The sequence below is a fragment of the Taurulus bubalis genome (assembly GCF_910589615.1).
Source record: "Taurulus bubalis genome assembly, chromosome: 10".
NCBI lineage: Eukaryota > Metazoa > Chordata > Actinopteri > Perciformes > Cottidae > Taurulus > Taurulus bubalis.
The window spans coordinates 5,492,174-5,508,419 of NC_136598.1; the positions used below are offsets into that span (position 1 = coordinate 5,492,174).

At 44.7% G+C, this 16,246-nt stretch overlaps 1 protein-coding gene across 1 annotated transcript; it reads left to right on the forward strand.

Moving 5' to 3' along the window:
• Positions 1-5,643: 5,643 nt before the first annotated feature.
• LOC306742358 (extracellular calcium-sensing receptor-like) lies at positions 5,644-10,529 on the forward strand (the record flags this gene model as incomplete). Its single annotated transcript, XM_079224727.1, has 7 exons — positions 5,644-5,904; positions 6,000-6,289; positions 6,578-6,873; positions 8,381-8,586; positions 8,725-8,946; positions 9,423-9,546; positions 9,625-10,529. 7 exons carry the CDS (start codon positions 5,644-5,646, stop codon positions 10,527-10,529), a joined length of 2,304 nt encoding a protein of 767 aa, XP_079080853.1.
• Positions 10,530-16,246: the final 5,717 nt, after the last annotated feature.

Below are 16,246 nucleotides of genomic sequence, written 5' to 3' on the forward strand. Positions count from 1 at the left end.
AGTAGCACAACCTATATTTCACAGGGGTGTTGCACTTAAAAAAGGAGACATCAAAATAGCCCAACCCTCCCATTTACTTCTTCATGCAGCTGGAAAATGGAGGACTTCTCTCTCTGGAGAAGGAGGTTGAGTGTCGTGAACACAGGGAAAGTGGCCTGAAGGAACAGGAGGTAGACTTCCGTCAGGGGATTTGAAAATGCTTCCACCAGCCTCCTGAACCTTGGTTGTTTCTCATCTGCAAAAACACAGGTGGTTAGTATTGGATGACTCCTACAACTATCTCGAACTAGAGCTAATATAATGTGTGGCTTACTCAAAGATTTGAAATAGCTGGTGAGTGGGCCATACTGCCGCAGGATTCGGGTGATGCACATTTCCAAGCTGAGCCACCTCGCCGAAATGTGCAGCAGCATTTCCATGTAGTCACTCCCATGGAGATCACAAAATTCTGGTAAAATATGTAAGGAAAAACTAAGTTAGCCCAATTGTTTGGGTGCATAACACTGGAGCTAATTGAATTACAAACCTCTCAAGTAATCTTTACGGTTTGTGCTGCCCTTAAACCAGTAACCAACATCAACCACAAGGTCCTCAGCGTCAAATCCAGATATCTGTGGAACATAACATGAGCACAAAGATATATTAATTTTGTCATTATACAGCAAATTATTTACTTCACCTTCACTGAACATATTTAATGGAAAGCAAACATGTTGAAACTTACTTCTAAAAACCTCTTCCCTGCGTGTTTAGCAGTGTTGTGAAGTATATGGCAGGGGCATCCATGAACGTAAATGCTGGGGTTTTCCTTAAGCATTTTTGCAGCAATTGAATTTCTGGCTCCAATATTAACTGGGGCATTGTCAACTGACAGGCCAACACAATTTGTCCATGGTATCTTGTGTTCTATCAGGACGTCGTTGATTTTTTTATAGATGACATCAGCTGTGCCACAGCTTCTTCCACTTGTGGTGCACATGTCAAGAAATCTGTGCACAACTTTGGTGGTATCATCAAATACCCTTACATTTAAGGGGTTCATCTTCTCTAGTCCTGTAACAATAGTATGGAACATAACTAAGTATGCATGCATGTGAAAGTTCAGTGTGTGTGACATAAACAAAACATGAGGTAATGGAAACAGGCAATTTAGCTGTCAAAGGTATACCTGTGTCATTTGAGCCATCCGTAACTAGTGTAAAGGGATTTTCCCTCATCTTCATCACCAGCTCGTTCCTATAATGTGGTGCAACTGCATGATTAATGATGCACGTAGTTTTTGTGCTGGCACTCTTGACATTTTGAGCTGTGAGAGAGTCTTTGAAGCATTCCCTGTACAAGGGGCTGAAATGGTCAGCCACTGCAAATGAAACATGGTGTTGCACCATTGCTACAGCGACTTTCACCTCGGCTCTCCTTGTCTGCAACAGAAACAAATAAAAAAGATATAGCTATGGTGAATAAAAATTTTAATGTTAACACAGATTTTAACCCATGTCTGCATGTCCATTAAAATCTATGAATTTCAGTTACAATAAAAATACATTACTGAGCAGTATTCTGTCCATGTCATGGGTGAATGTCTTATATATGCCATAGTCATAGAATTGGATGTATTAATTAGGAAAAATGGTATTCATGAACATTGTAGTCAACCTTATGCATTTAAATGTACCTTGACCTCTTGCACACTCATCTCTGCAGTCACTGGCAAGTACAAGTTTTTGACTGTGCTGGTTGACTTCAGTGCCTGCTGTTTGGCCTGATGCCCCTTACTGCCTATGTGCCTTGTCACATCCCGCACACCTTGATGGGCACAGGAGTTCTCTTGGCGGCAGATAGAGCACCAGTAATATGAGCTGGTCATTTAGAGGTCCATTCACTACTAAAAGAGGTATTGTAGGTGGCTGCTCCTGGGACTTGTCTCCCTTTTGTTCTAGCCATCTCCTCCACTGTTTCTTCCACCGTCTCCTCTTCTTCCACCTGCACCGTCTCCTCCTCTTCCACCTGCACCATCTCCTCCTCTTCCACCTGCACTGTCTCTTCCTCCTGCACTGTCTCTTCCTCTTACACCATCTCCTCCTCTACGACCTTCTATGGGCCTAATCTGGCCTTTTTAGGGGGCTTTCCTCTTTGGGCGAAGGACAGGATGCTCATTTGTTTTTTACCTGACATCTTTGAAAGACAGATGCAATGATTAATGCACCCATGGCCAGGATATTTATGACATGCTAGCATGAATAGAATGCTAGCATGTCTGAATGTTCAAGCAAACACATTCACAAAAAATAATGCCCATAACATCATTGAATATTAAGGGCTGTCTAATATTCGTTTGAATGATAGGCTACATATATTTTTAATAGGCCTACTCAAATTTATTATTGCCGATAAACGAAGTGCGGAGTCAAAGCTATAGTGAAAAGGCAGGCTGTAGCCTAAAACTGTGTTAGCTACAAACATTAAAAACTGATGCTAATTATCTGGGAAATATTCTCTAACTGCAGTCAAGTTGTCATTGCTTGTGTCAAACCAGGCATTGTGAATTTGTTGTAACATTAAAACAGGAGACAACTTACGCTTTGTAGATCCATGGAGCTCCAGTGGTTTCCTCAGCTGAACGGAACTTTCAGTTTCGGGAGATCAGACGGCAATTCCAGGATGCTTTATTTTCATTGGTTGCTGGATTACATTTCACCCAGATACAACAGATACAAAAGAGACGTTTTTCTGATTGGCTATTCGTGTAGCCCATCTCTTTTTTTTGATTGGCTGATGAGTGGAACAGCAGAACTCCAGGGGATTCGGGGGAGACGTGCTTGATTCCTCCATGGTGAGGGCAGCGTGACCAGGTCACGTTTGCGCGCTGCGGCGCATTAAATAGCCTAGAGGTTTTTTTCAGCGTGAGAAATACGATCTGTGGTGGGAGGGCGTGACTTAAGACCGAAATGAGTGACAGTCACGCTCAATGCGTGACACTTGAGAGCCCTGTATTTACGTTAGTAACGGTAGCTGTAGCCAGCTAGTGTTGCTGCTAACATTGAACTACCTAACGGGGAGATAGCTGGCTACAGCGTGTCTGTAAGGCTAAACGGTGTGTAATCAAATATTGTGACTATCACCGTTAACTTTCTTTCAGTGAACTTAATACGCCTAGTAGTATTGAATCTTCGTTACGTGTTTGTAAGACTCTAACTATCGATAGTTTGACGTTAGCTTAGCAACATTAGCACGTAGCTCAGTCAGTGTTGGATCTCCGTTACGTGTTGGTGTGTAATCATTACTTTCCTTCAGTGAACTCATACTGACTAGTAGTAATTTATTTTACATAGAGGATTCACAGCTGCCAGGGTCCAGTGGACAACATGCAGCATCACTGCAGCAGCCTCTTTGATGTAAAACACATGGGTATCAATCATATGCAAGTGCCTTTAAAAAGATGAATTTAAGAAATTATGTAAAATCAAGAAAATGACCCCCGACTCCAGAGGGTTAATGTGATTAATGTTGTGTATTGTATATTTTAATGTGTTGTTTTATAATATAATGGGAAAAACATGTTTTTGTAAAATCTCTCTGAGTACTATAAAAAGGCTCTATGAATAAGATGTATTACCATTATTATTATTATTGTTTTTATTAGCATTCTCAGTTGGTGGTGCCTGCCTTGCCATTATAACAGCGGCTGTGTTCCACCGTCACGGGACATCCCCAATCGTCAGAGCCAACACTCTGAGCTGAGCTTTCTGCTGCTCTTCTCTCTGACTCTATGTTTCTTATGCTCATTGACTTTCATTGGAGAACCCTCTGAGTTGTCCTGCATGCTGCGCCACACAGCGTTTGGGATCACCTTCGTCCTCTGTGCTCGGGTACATCGGCCTGCTGGCTGTCTTTTGCTTTGTGTTGGCGGTCCTAGCCTGGAAACTACCTGATAATTTTAATGAAGCCAAGCTTATCACCTTCAGCATGCTGATATTCTGTGCGGTCTGGGTCACCTTCATCCCAGCATATGTCAGTTCTCCTGGGAAACTTACTGTGGCTGTGGAGATATTTGCCATTCTTGCCTCCAGTTTTGGACTCCTATTGTGTATATTCGCTCCAAAGTGTTTCATCATATTGTTTACGCCAGAGAAAAACACCAAGAAACATTTAATGAACAAAAGTCAATCTTAAAACATAAAGTTTAAAGAAAACTAGGATGCAATTGAAGGGACTTTTAATACCAATACCTAAGCCACAGAGGACAAAGAGGGAGAACAAAAAAGACAAAAAATGACATTATGGCTCCAAAAGCAACATTTACTATATAGCTCATAATGTGCACATTCTGTTTTCATATTGTCTCTGTAAATATTCATATTTTTAAGTATACTGTATATTTTTAATTAAATGTTTTATTAATTTTAATGTCATGTTATGAAAGTACTTTAAAAAAACACAACTTTTTGGTCTTATTTCACTAAGTGTTTTTTCATCACGGCCTGAAAATATAGAATATAAGTAATGTAAAATAAATGAATTAAAACAAGAATAAGATAAATATGTGTGTCTTTCTCTTTTATAAACTCAGTGCTATTTCATTAATATTTCTGTTTTAGCATCATTGTGTGATTTAACCAAACAAACAACTCATTAGTGGTGGACATTTGTTTGGCTTAACTGTCATATGAGCTAAACACAGCAAAAAAAGGTGTAAGAGTATGACTTCATTAAGACGATATTAGGGTTTACAATGGTAACTTTAAAAGAAGAGAAAAGAGGCATGGGCACCTGGTGCAGATTATAATGTACACAAAGCTCACAAAAAGACTTGCACAAGAGTTAATCAAAGACCACTGGGTAAGATCATCCTCTCTCTGACGTACAGTAAGCTGACGTACAGTAGGAGGGAAGCTTCAGTCTGAATATCTATATAGACTAGTAAAAACACAGTATGCCCACTTGAGGACAGTTGAGGATGGAGATCTCAGCTCTCTTTATTGGCCTGATCCTGTCACTGGGTTTGTGTGAGCTGAACTCAGCTCTTGCCTTGAATGGTTCTGTGGATGATGTGAAACAAAGGGCTGAGTTCTCAGAGGATAGGAATGGTGTTGGGGACAGCACTGAGGCCTCATCTGTGAAATGTAAGCTCCAGGGTACCACTCGTCTACCTGCTTTCTCAATGGATGGTGACTACGTTATTGGTGGTGTTTTCTCCATACATTACTCCATGCACGCATTGAAGCATAACTTCACCACCATGCCTGATCCACTAAGATGCTCAGGGAGGTTAGTAAGAGGAAGATGTGGGGTCTAAGAGGATATTTATATAGTTGAATACTTTGAATTTGGTCATGCAAAACAATATTATATATGTAAGTATTACATTCACAAAATAGTAGAGACTTGTAGTTATTTTTCCTTTGTAAACTGAAAACATGAAAACTAAAACTAGAGTTTAAAATATCCAACTATTGTTAATCTATGCATTAAGATTATTGTGAATTTTGTACTGATATCTGTGTTGTGAATTTTGGTTTTAAATTCTTACCTATTATGTACTTCTGTTAAAATTAGTGAAACGTCCTCATCATTATGTAGCCCATATTTTAAACAGTGTCTGTCTGCAGCATTGTTACCCGTGAGCTGCGCTACTCAAGCGCAATGATTTTTGCCATCGAGGAGATCAACAACAGCACGGAGCTGCTGCCGGGCATCAAACTCGGTTATCAGATCTACGACTCGTGCGCCTCTGTGCCTGTAGCGGTGCATGTGGCATTCCAGCTGTCAAGTGGCATGGACCCGGTGTTTTACACCGGCGACAATTGTTCCCAATCTGGTAAAGTGATGGCCATTGTTGGTGAGTCTGGGTCCACGCCATCCATCAGCATGTCTCGCATCATCGGGCCCTTTAACATTCCTCAAGTAAATATTTTGAATTTCTGCAAACGATGTGTTTAACAGATCAGTGCTATTTTGTGTCCGTCCTGTTAAATAATTATACTGTTGTGTTCATTTAGGTTAGTCACTTTGCCACTTGTGCATGCCTGTCCGATAAGCAGCAGTACCCGAGTTTCTTAAGAACAATCCCGAGTGATCAGTTCCAGGCTGACGCGCTGGCGAAGCTGGTAAAACACTTTGGTTGGACTTGGATAGGTGCTATCCGATCAGATTCGGATTATGGAAACAATGGCATGGCGTCTTTCCTGGACGCAGCACACAAAGAGGGGATCTGTGTGGAATATTCGGAATCTTTCAATATGTACCACCCACGAAGCAGGATCCAGAGAGTAGCCGACATTATCCGCAGGTTTTTACATTCACTGATTATGTGCTTTTGTTCCCTGTGCTCATACTGATCGTATGCACACAAATCCACGACAATTAGTTTAGACAATTAGACAATTAGTACAAGATAGACAAGTATTTTTTCACCTTAAAGACACATTGTGTGAGACCAAAACTATATATATATATATATATATATATATATATATATATATATATATATATATATATATATATATATATACACAAATATTTTTTTTTAATTTTTGTTAATATTGGTCTCATTCATTGCACTATTATTTCTCTCCAGGTCGACAGCTATGGTGATTGTGGCGTTTACAGCCCCTGGAGACTTGAGGATTCTGCTGAAAGAGCTGTTGCTCAAGCCCTCTCCTCCTCGCCAGTGGATAGGCAGTGAGGCCTGGGTAACTAACCCAGACATGCTGATATTCAGTTTATGTGCTGGAGCTATCGGATTTGGCATTGAGCGATCTGTCATCCCAGGTCTGAGAGACTTCCTGCTGGATCTCTCTCCCTCTAAAGTGGCTGCCTCTCCAGTGCTTACTGAATTCTGGGAGGATGCATTCAACTGTAAACTGGGGAAAAGTGAGAAAGATTGGCTGAACTTTAACATAACACTTATGCCGTGTTCACACCGGACGCGGCGCGAATTTGCAATGCGACCATATTACATGCAAAATCAATCCACAGATGCGCCGCCCCGCGAAAAGGCGATTTTTCAATAGACGCGTTTGAGGCGGCGCGAACAGAACATTTGACCTGGGGCAAACAGAGTGAAGGACGCGCGTGAGTTGAATTATCTCAACTCCGGTGGAGAAATCGCGTGACGCAAAGTTGCATCAGCCAATCACCGTTGAGAATCAGCGTTGGGAAGCTACGCCCGTCATCACCGCCGTCTTGCCGTTCCTGAATGAAACTGCTGCTGCTACGCCTGAACCAGCGCTGGTAGCGGCCGTCATTCAGACGCTGTTGTGGGACTACGGATAATATTATGAACCCAGACACCATGGAGTTTGATGTTCTGACGTATGTGGAATTTACACAAGTATAACTAGTGGTTATTTCCATGGTGGATGGCATAATCGGCATTCGTTTTACGGAGAAGCCAGACGCAGTTCCTGGAGGAGTCGGTGAAATTCACCGAGCTGTGTGCGGCTACGGATGATGTTATGAACCCAAATACGAGGGCGTTCATGTTCCGACATGTTTGGGACTTCAACAACAAGTATAAAGCAGAACTAGTGGTTATTTTTTCATTTTTTCCATGGTCGATAGAGGAAATGAAAGCTCCTTTCATAGAGACAAGGAACGGAGATAAGCCACGGCCCTTTCGCGGAGCGATTTTTCGAGTTTGGTGTGAACACCTTCGTTTCACTCGCGCGAGTGAACTGCCGGTGTGAACGCGGCGCGATAATTCACGCCGCGTCCGGTGTGAACACGGCACAACAGTTGGGACTTGTCTGTGTTGTGTTTTTTTTATTCTGTCTGACTGGAGAAGCAGCTGCATTAACAACCCAATCCCTGAGTGATTTAAAGGGAAATCTTTTGTAATTAAACAAGGACATGAAGTGTAAATAAGGTCTCTATGACTAATCTAACTTGAAATAAGGATCTTTCAGGTCAAGTTTAGGCACTCTGCTGTCTTGGAGAAGATGTCAACACTAAAGCCCTGAACACTAGCACACACGATATAGAGAGTCTTTAGGCCACTTTAGGTGAAATAAAGTACAACAAATTGTACTTGCTAGTATGTATCAGTATATATATGTAAATACATACGCTTGTCTGAAAAAACTGTTATATTGACGTGGATTAATAGATAATTTATTCGTTTGAGCTGATATGCAAAAGGTAAAAAAAAAGCTAAAAACATAGGGCCATATAAAAACTGAAACTGCACATATTAAAACAACAAAAAAAACAAATAAAGACACGTCGGTAACAAAGTGTTTTGAATTATAATGGAAAATAAGCATGTTTTATAAGTAAATTAGAATACTATATACAGTTCTATATATACAAGAGACTCTAAGAACTGTTTGTCAATTGTCAAGATAAAAAAAAACCTTTCTGTGTCTTTGTGTGTTTTTAGCAGCAGTCACAGACAAGAATGCGTGTGATGGAAGTGAAGACATAGAGACGATCCAGAGCCCGTACACTGACACATCTCAGCTCCGAATCACTAACATGGTGTACAAGGCTGTTTATGCAATAGCACATGCCATTCATAATGCAGTGTGTCAGGAAACATATTCTATAACTCAGTGTGAAAAAGTCTTCAGCATAGAATCCAAACAGGTCAGTAAAAACAAATATGTCAAAACCCCAATGTCCTTTTTTCTGCTATACTGTACATTTTCTTCAATGAAATATACATTTTAATATACATTGTTTAATGTCTCCCCCTCTCCATCATCCATTACTTCATCCTCACAGGTTCTCACTCAGTTGAAGAAAGTTAAGTTTTCTCAAAATGGTTATGATGTGTCATTTGATGCCAACGGGGATCCTGTGGCCACATACGAGCTGGTTAACTGGCAAAAAAGTGAGAGTGGCAGCATTGAGTTGGTGGCAGTAGGGAACTACGATGCGTCACTGCCGGTGGGCCAGGAACTCCATATCAACAGGAACCTCACCTGGGCGGAGGGTGGCACACAAGTAGGGAGCCCAAAATTAATATTATAACATATTCCAATTTCAAATTTGGTGACATGTGTCTTTGGTACCTGTTCCTCCAGTCCATACTGGCTGTGAAGAAATTTGTTCTCAAGTTACAGCATTTTCAGTCTGAAATACCAATACATGATTTCAACAAAAAGCTTCCTTTGCTGAGGAATAGTAACAAAAACCAGGACTTTGTACAAAAAGTCTGTAACTTTGGAAGATAACCGCTTGCTTTGTCCAATTCAGACTGCTGAGGCCTCATTTTGGCTTTAGCTAAACGTTAGAACTCATTTATTACACAACTGTGGATTTTTTCAACCAGCAGTTGCATTGAAAAAACACACATACTTATTTTAACATGTGAGTTATGTTTTTAGACAGACTTGAAAACAACTTAAACATATTCTTGAATCTTCAGAGGTTTGAATTACATCTGAATATGTGTGACTTTGTTTGTATTTATGTGCCAGGTGCCTGTGTCAGTGTGCACTGACAGCTGTCCTGCAGGAACTCGTAAGGCGCTGCAGAAAGGAAAACCCATCTGCTGTTATGATTGTATACCATGTCCTGAGGGAGAGATTAGCAACGCTACAGGTATTGTTTCTACAAATGCATATCTACTTTACAACATCAAATATTGAGCATGACTGTTAAAAGCCCTCTTTTTTTCAGATTCCCCGGATTGTTTCCCTTGCCCCAAGGAATTTTGGCCTAATGCAAAGAGAGACACTTGTCTCCCCAAGCCTGTAGAGTTTCTTTCCTTCAATGAGGCCCTAGGAATCATTCTGGCTGCATTCTCAGTTGGTGGCGCCTGTCTTGCCATCATAACAGCGGCTGTGTTCCACCGTCACAGGACATCCCCAATTGTCAGAGCCAACAACTCTGAGCTGAGCTTTCTGCTGCTCTTCTCTCTTACTCTCTGTTTCTTATGCTCATTGACTTTCATTGGAGCACCCTCTGACTGGTCCTGCATGCTGCGCCACACAGCGTTTGGGATCACCTTTGTCCTCTGCATCTCTTGTGTTCTTGGAAAAACAATAGTTGTGTTAATGGCATTCAAAGCCACTCTCCCAGGTCGTAATGTTATGAAATGGTTTGGTCCTCCACAGCAAAGGATGACTGTAGTGTCTTTCACTTTCATTCAAGTTATAATATGCACTCTTTGGTTGGTTCTTAGTCCTCCTTTTCCAATGAAAAACCTCACCACATACAAGGAGAGAATTATCCTGGAGTGTGCATTAGGCTCAGCTATTGGGTTCTGGGCTGTGCTCGGGTACATCGGCCTGCTTGCTGTCTTTTGCTTTGTGTTGGCGGTCCTAGCCCGGAAACTACCTGATAATTTTAATGAAGCCAAGCTTATCACCTTCAGCATGCTGATATTCTGTGCAGTCTGGGTCACCTTCATCCCAGCATATGTCAGTTCTCCTGGGAAATTTTCTGTGGCTGTGGAGATATTTGCCATTCTTGCCTCCAGTTTTGGACTCATATTGTGTATACTTGTTCCAAAGTGTTACATCATATTGTTTAAGCCAGAGAAAAACACCAAGAAAAATGTAATGAACAAAAGTCAATCTTAAAATCATAAAATTTGGAGAAAACTAAGACGGCAATTGAAGGGACTTTAAATCCAAATACTTAAGCCACAGAGGACAAAGAGGGAGAACTTGTTTCACATGTGTGCTCTTGGCTAAAAATAAACCAATGTTTGACATATATGCTCACTGGCATAATGTAAATAGCAGCATTGTCCATATTAAATCTGTTTCAATTCATCATATTCAGAATCTAAGCACGCCAGACATGCTCTCACTTCAACACGCAACATAATCAAAGAACTGTTCTACACACCTGATTCTCATCACCTGCCTATGTGCACTTCATGAATTAGTGCTCCAATCTGTGTTCAATGTCAGAACTGCATGTATGTTCACTCTGTGTTTTCAGTAAGGATACAATAAAGACAAAAAGCTACATTATGGCTCCAACAGCAACATTTCAATCAGGAGAGACTAGTTACGGGGAAACATAATTTATTACAGGATCTAATACCTAGAGCCTACAAATGAATTGTGCAAAATCTTTGGTGATTGGACTCCATCCTGAATTAGGATAAGCAATGGGGTAGTGATGCTGACATCTGCGCCAGCAGAATCCCCCCTGGAGTCCAGACACTGGTGGTGAAGAAGAAGAAGAAGAAGAAGAAGAAGAAGAAGAAGAAGAAGAAGAAGCCGAGAGTTGCTGTAACCCCGCAGAGGAATCAAGCATGACCGACTGCTGACTGGTGGTGCCCGGGGTGGAGGAGGGTCACATCGGTTAGAGCTGCAATGACAACTGACAGCCCTGCGGAGAAACCATTTAAAGTTAGACAATAACGCTGTGATTGGCTTAGGGAAACGCTCTGACAGATTGGGTCATTCACGCCCCCCCAATCAGCTGATGGAGTAACCGCTCTGAGACTACAGCCTGGCTCCTGAATGACCCAGCGAGTATTTATGGTCTTCCTTACTGAACTTACGCTTAAGCTACATTTCAAACAGGAGAGACTAGTTACGGAGAAACATAATTCATTACAGGATCTAATACAATTGCCTACAAATGAATTGTGCAAAGTCTTTGGCAATTGGACTCCATCCTGAATTAGGATAAGCAATGGGGTAGTGATGCTGACATCTGCGCCAGCAGAATCCCCCAAAAAGGATTTACTTTGGCGTGACCAAATAAAGCCCCCCTAACCTCCCGCCACGCGATAGCCTAAGCCCTACAGCAACCCACGTCCCCTCACGCGGCGAACCCGGGTGAGGGAGTGCACACCCCCGTACTACCCCATACCCGAGTGAAGGGGGTTTAAAGAAACAAAGTAAAAGATAGGAAAGGTCTCCAGGGACCGCAGAACAGGATTCGGGGTCCCCAATGACCGCAGCAGCTAATAGTGCCGACTACAATCCTGCACTGCTCAAAGCAGGATCCGAACAGATCCCGAAGAGTGACAGCGGGGTCCGGACAGACCGCAGGCAGCTAGAATTAGGGTCAAGAAGGACCACAGACAAGGACAGATGTGGACCAGTGTAGCCCGCAGAACAGGACAGGGTGGATCCGCACTACCACAGTAAAGTATAGGGGGATATTAAGATCCGGAAGTGATAGAGGGGGGTCTCGTCGCACCCAAGAAAGGATAGGTTGAGTCAAGGGAGACCGTAGACAAGTATCGGTAGGGTCCGGTGTGGACCGCAGAACAGACTAACGAATGGGTCTCTGCTGCAACGTGGCGCAGCGATATACCTACCATATACCATATACCCTACTACCACCAACATACAACTGACTACTACTAAGAGACCGCAGAACAGGACAGGGGGGTCAAGTCTAGACCGCAGGACAGCTGAGCCGGGGCATGCCGCCACCCATGACACTCCAAGCCGGGGAAGTCCGTCCGGGAAACGACAGGTATCATTTACAGTATGACCGGTCACAGATGGACCGCGAAACCAGAAAGGCCGGGAAAGAGAAGGTGACCTACTATGGAGGGACACGCTAAGACCGGCAAGTGTCAACTATGGCGGGTCACACCGACCGGCGAATACAGTACCTGCATGAACTCACCCAGGTCCCGAGCCTACCCTACTCGGACGTGTCCCGTCCAAGCCTGACGTTCCGCCGGAGCACGACCAGGAACACTGCCTGCCCCTCTGCCAGGACATGACCAGGTCGACGCCTGTCGCCCTCAGATGGATCACGACCAGGACCAGAGCCTATCCTACTCTGCTGGGTCACCACGACGCCTGTGCCAAACTTACGTGCCAGACCTGACGAGCGTCCTTATGGACGGGTCCCGTTCAAACCAGAGAAACGAGAGCGGGTGGTTCACCCTCTACGGGGGGATAGGAAACTGGAAGAACACGTTAAGCCAGGCAACGTCAACCTAGGAAACTACGAACAGATAACATTACGCCGGTAATGACAAGAAACTATTACGTTAAAACAGGCAACGTCAACTCAGCGAAATAGAAATTTTACGTTAAGCCGGGCAACGTAAACCAGCGAAAGCAGGGAGAACCGTTTAAGCCAGGAAACGGAGAAGCAGGAAAAAAGAAAGCTTACCGTAGATGTGGATCCCAAAGAGGACCCACAATCTCCACACGACAGGTGGAAGCGCACCAGGTTCCTGGCCGGAACGAGACATGCCCGTACCACCAGCACTATCGGTGTCAGTACTGACAGACAAGTAGTGCAACACACACCACCACCACCAGTTATATGTAAGCCTTACCCCCCTTACGGCTGCAAGGATCTCTGGTTTAACAGGATGGTGTTGAGGTCTGGTCGGATGTAGGAGGTGAAGGCGGACGAGGACCACCGTCCCATCCTTTGGAGGGCTGTCGCGGAAGTGCCTTGGTTTGCCACTGAAGTAGCCGCCCCTATTCTAAACGAATGCCCGAAGTAGTGCTGATGAGCTAGGTGGCATCTCGTAATGACAATCTTGAAATGACGGAGAAACCATGATTTTGACAAGGCCACCTGCCCCGGGGTAAGAAACAGGGGGGCAGGGCCAAGAGACTTCGGTCGAACCCGAAGATATCTCAGCATGGAATTAAAAGGGCAGAATGGGGAACCCGTACGAGCCACAATCACAGAGCCCGCGCCTCCGCACTTGGAGTGTTTGAGAAGTAACTGATAGTGACTAGTCAGGAAGATCAAGTCCGAAACCGTAACGTCCCTATCCGGGTCGAACGGTTTGGATGCTGTAAACTCCCCGCACCTCAGGAATGCATAAAAAGCTACCATGGAAATCGGCTCAAGCAGCGCATCAACGTACGAGGAAAACACCCCTGCCCTGAGTACGGTAACCATCCTATGTAATATGGGGAGAGTGATAGGCGCTCTCTGATCAGGAACGCGAGGAGACGCTTTAGCGATGCCTCTCAACAACAGCTTGACGGCCGCATTGGTAAACAAACTAGGGTAGGCCGGATCAGAAAACCTCATAGTAAACTGGATACCTGCAAGCAGACTACGAATATAGAGGGGTTTGAAATGCCGAACATCTGCGCAGTAGCAAACGAAGGCACACACGGTGTTCACTAGAACCATTTTAGGAGGAACGCCTACGGAACTGCAAAACAAGGAAAACGCACCAAGCGAAATCATAAATTTTCACCGTCGAGACGGCTAACCCATTCCTCCCGTACCGCCTCGCGGACTCCAAATAACCCGCCATCCTGCATCGAGTTATGACAGCATCAGCGTGTGGCAGGACGGGATGGCTACGGGCACGGGACTGGCCTCTGGGCAGATGCTCCGGAATGCCTGGAATTTAAGGGGGGAAAGAGAATCAGCCAGTGTTTTATAATGCCCCGGCACGTGCCGCCCTGTGATAATGAAGTTCTGTGTAACCGCTGCCCACGTGATGCTCCTCATAAACAGCATAATATCTTTGGAGGAGGAGCGCGCTTTGTTAATTATCTCGACCACTGCCTGATTATCGCACATAACGGAAATGCGCTGCCGTTTCCAGCGCCGCCCCCAGACGAAACAGGCCACGGCCACCGGGTAAATCTCATATAGCGCGGAGGACTGCTCAAACTTCGCGAACGCGGGAGGCCAGTGGCTAGCAAACCACTGTCCCTGAAAGAACCCCCCAAACCCCACTGAGGGAGCCGCATCTGTGTAGAATTGCAACGCATCTGAGGAATTCACAATATCATTATAGAAGAATGTCACCCCATTCCAACGCTCAAACAGCAGCGCCCAGAACCTCAAGTCCGAACGGCACCCCTCATCGAGAAATACACGATCCTGCAAATTGGGCACGGACCCTGCCTTGGAGGCTCTCTCAGTCCATGCACCTCACGGTCCAGAGTCTCGTTATAGCGCTGGAAGGGAGCCTGCTGACCAGTCTTAGAGTGGCCAGGGAGAGGTGGCTGGAACACCGCAGCTGGACACAACGCCGATTGGTGCCCGACCTCCCCGCAGGACCCGCACACCAGCATTTGAGAGCCGCCAGCAACCATCAGCAGAATCTCGGTGTCCAAAGCGCCCCAATCCAGCCAACTGTTATACTGAGATACGTACAACGAGGCTTTACCGGAGAACACTCTATGATACTGGTAGAATATCTTACCCCCGTATCTCAAGTGAAGATCCCCGATCAGTGCCATGTATGTATCCAATTCCTGTCTCCTCTCTGGCTACACCGCACATATCACGTCCCGCTACACTCCGAAAGCTACCACAAATTGCCCGATGGTTAACCCCCCAACTAACCGCGGGTCTGCCGCTTTAAACACCACAGATACGTCTCCTACGGAGGCCACGCTCCTATCACACTCCAAGGACGGCAACAAAATGCTAATCAGATTAATGTCACTCCCTTGCAATATTTTCGCCCTGAGTCGTGAAGAAATATTCGCCACCTGCGGAAGATACGTCCTACCCTGCGCTGGAATTGGGACAGCAGACGCCAGCGAATGTTGGGCGGCTTCCACCGGAGCCGCTGCGACCAGTAGATCCGCGCTGCGTGGTCGCCCCAAGCCTAGGGTGGCCAAGCTGGTACCTGTCCCCACGCTCCGTCCCACTCTTCTTCTTAGCCGACTTTGCTCGGGAAGCGCCTGCCTTCCGGCCCCTTTTCGCCGTTTTCGCCGCTGAGGCTCGCGCCGGCTCCACCGCCGGGGAAGGAACGACTGGCGCGCTGCCGATCGTCAGGCTCACCAGCTCCCGGAGCTGGGCGAGAGGAAGACCTGGCGCTGGCACAACCCCTCGGTCTTCAAGCTGTGCCACCAGAATCCCCCTGCTACTTTGGGTCTTTCGAAATTTCTTTTCTGAAATCTTGGGATCTTGCCAGCCCAAATGAAAGACAGTATAATAGTGTCCAATGACTTGAAAATTATTTGGGAAGAAAGAGAGGGAGGGTCTGAAAAAGAAATGGGATTCGAGGTAACACGTTCATTTTGATGGTTTCAATTCAACAAGTGAAAGGGGTAATTTGTGCCATCTTTGAAGGTCTGATTTGATATTTTTTGTCAGTTTTATGAAATTATCTTTATGTAGGGACTTGAGAGAGTGGGAAATATTGATACCTAGATACTTAAAACCGTTGGGGGAAAAGTGAAAGGGCAAAGTCCCTGGAGCAATGAATTTGGCCGGTTGATTAATTGGGAAACAGAGACTCTTAGCAATGTTCAGTTTGTACCCTGAAAAAGTACCAAACATCTTCAGCAGATTCACTATTTCATCAACGCAGTTCACAGGATCTTGCACATATAGCAACTGGCCATCCGCATACAATGACACTCTGTGC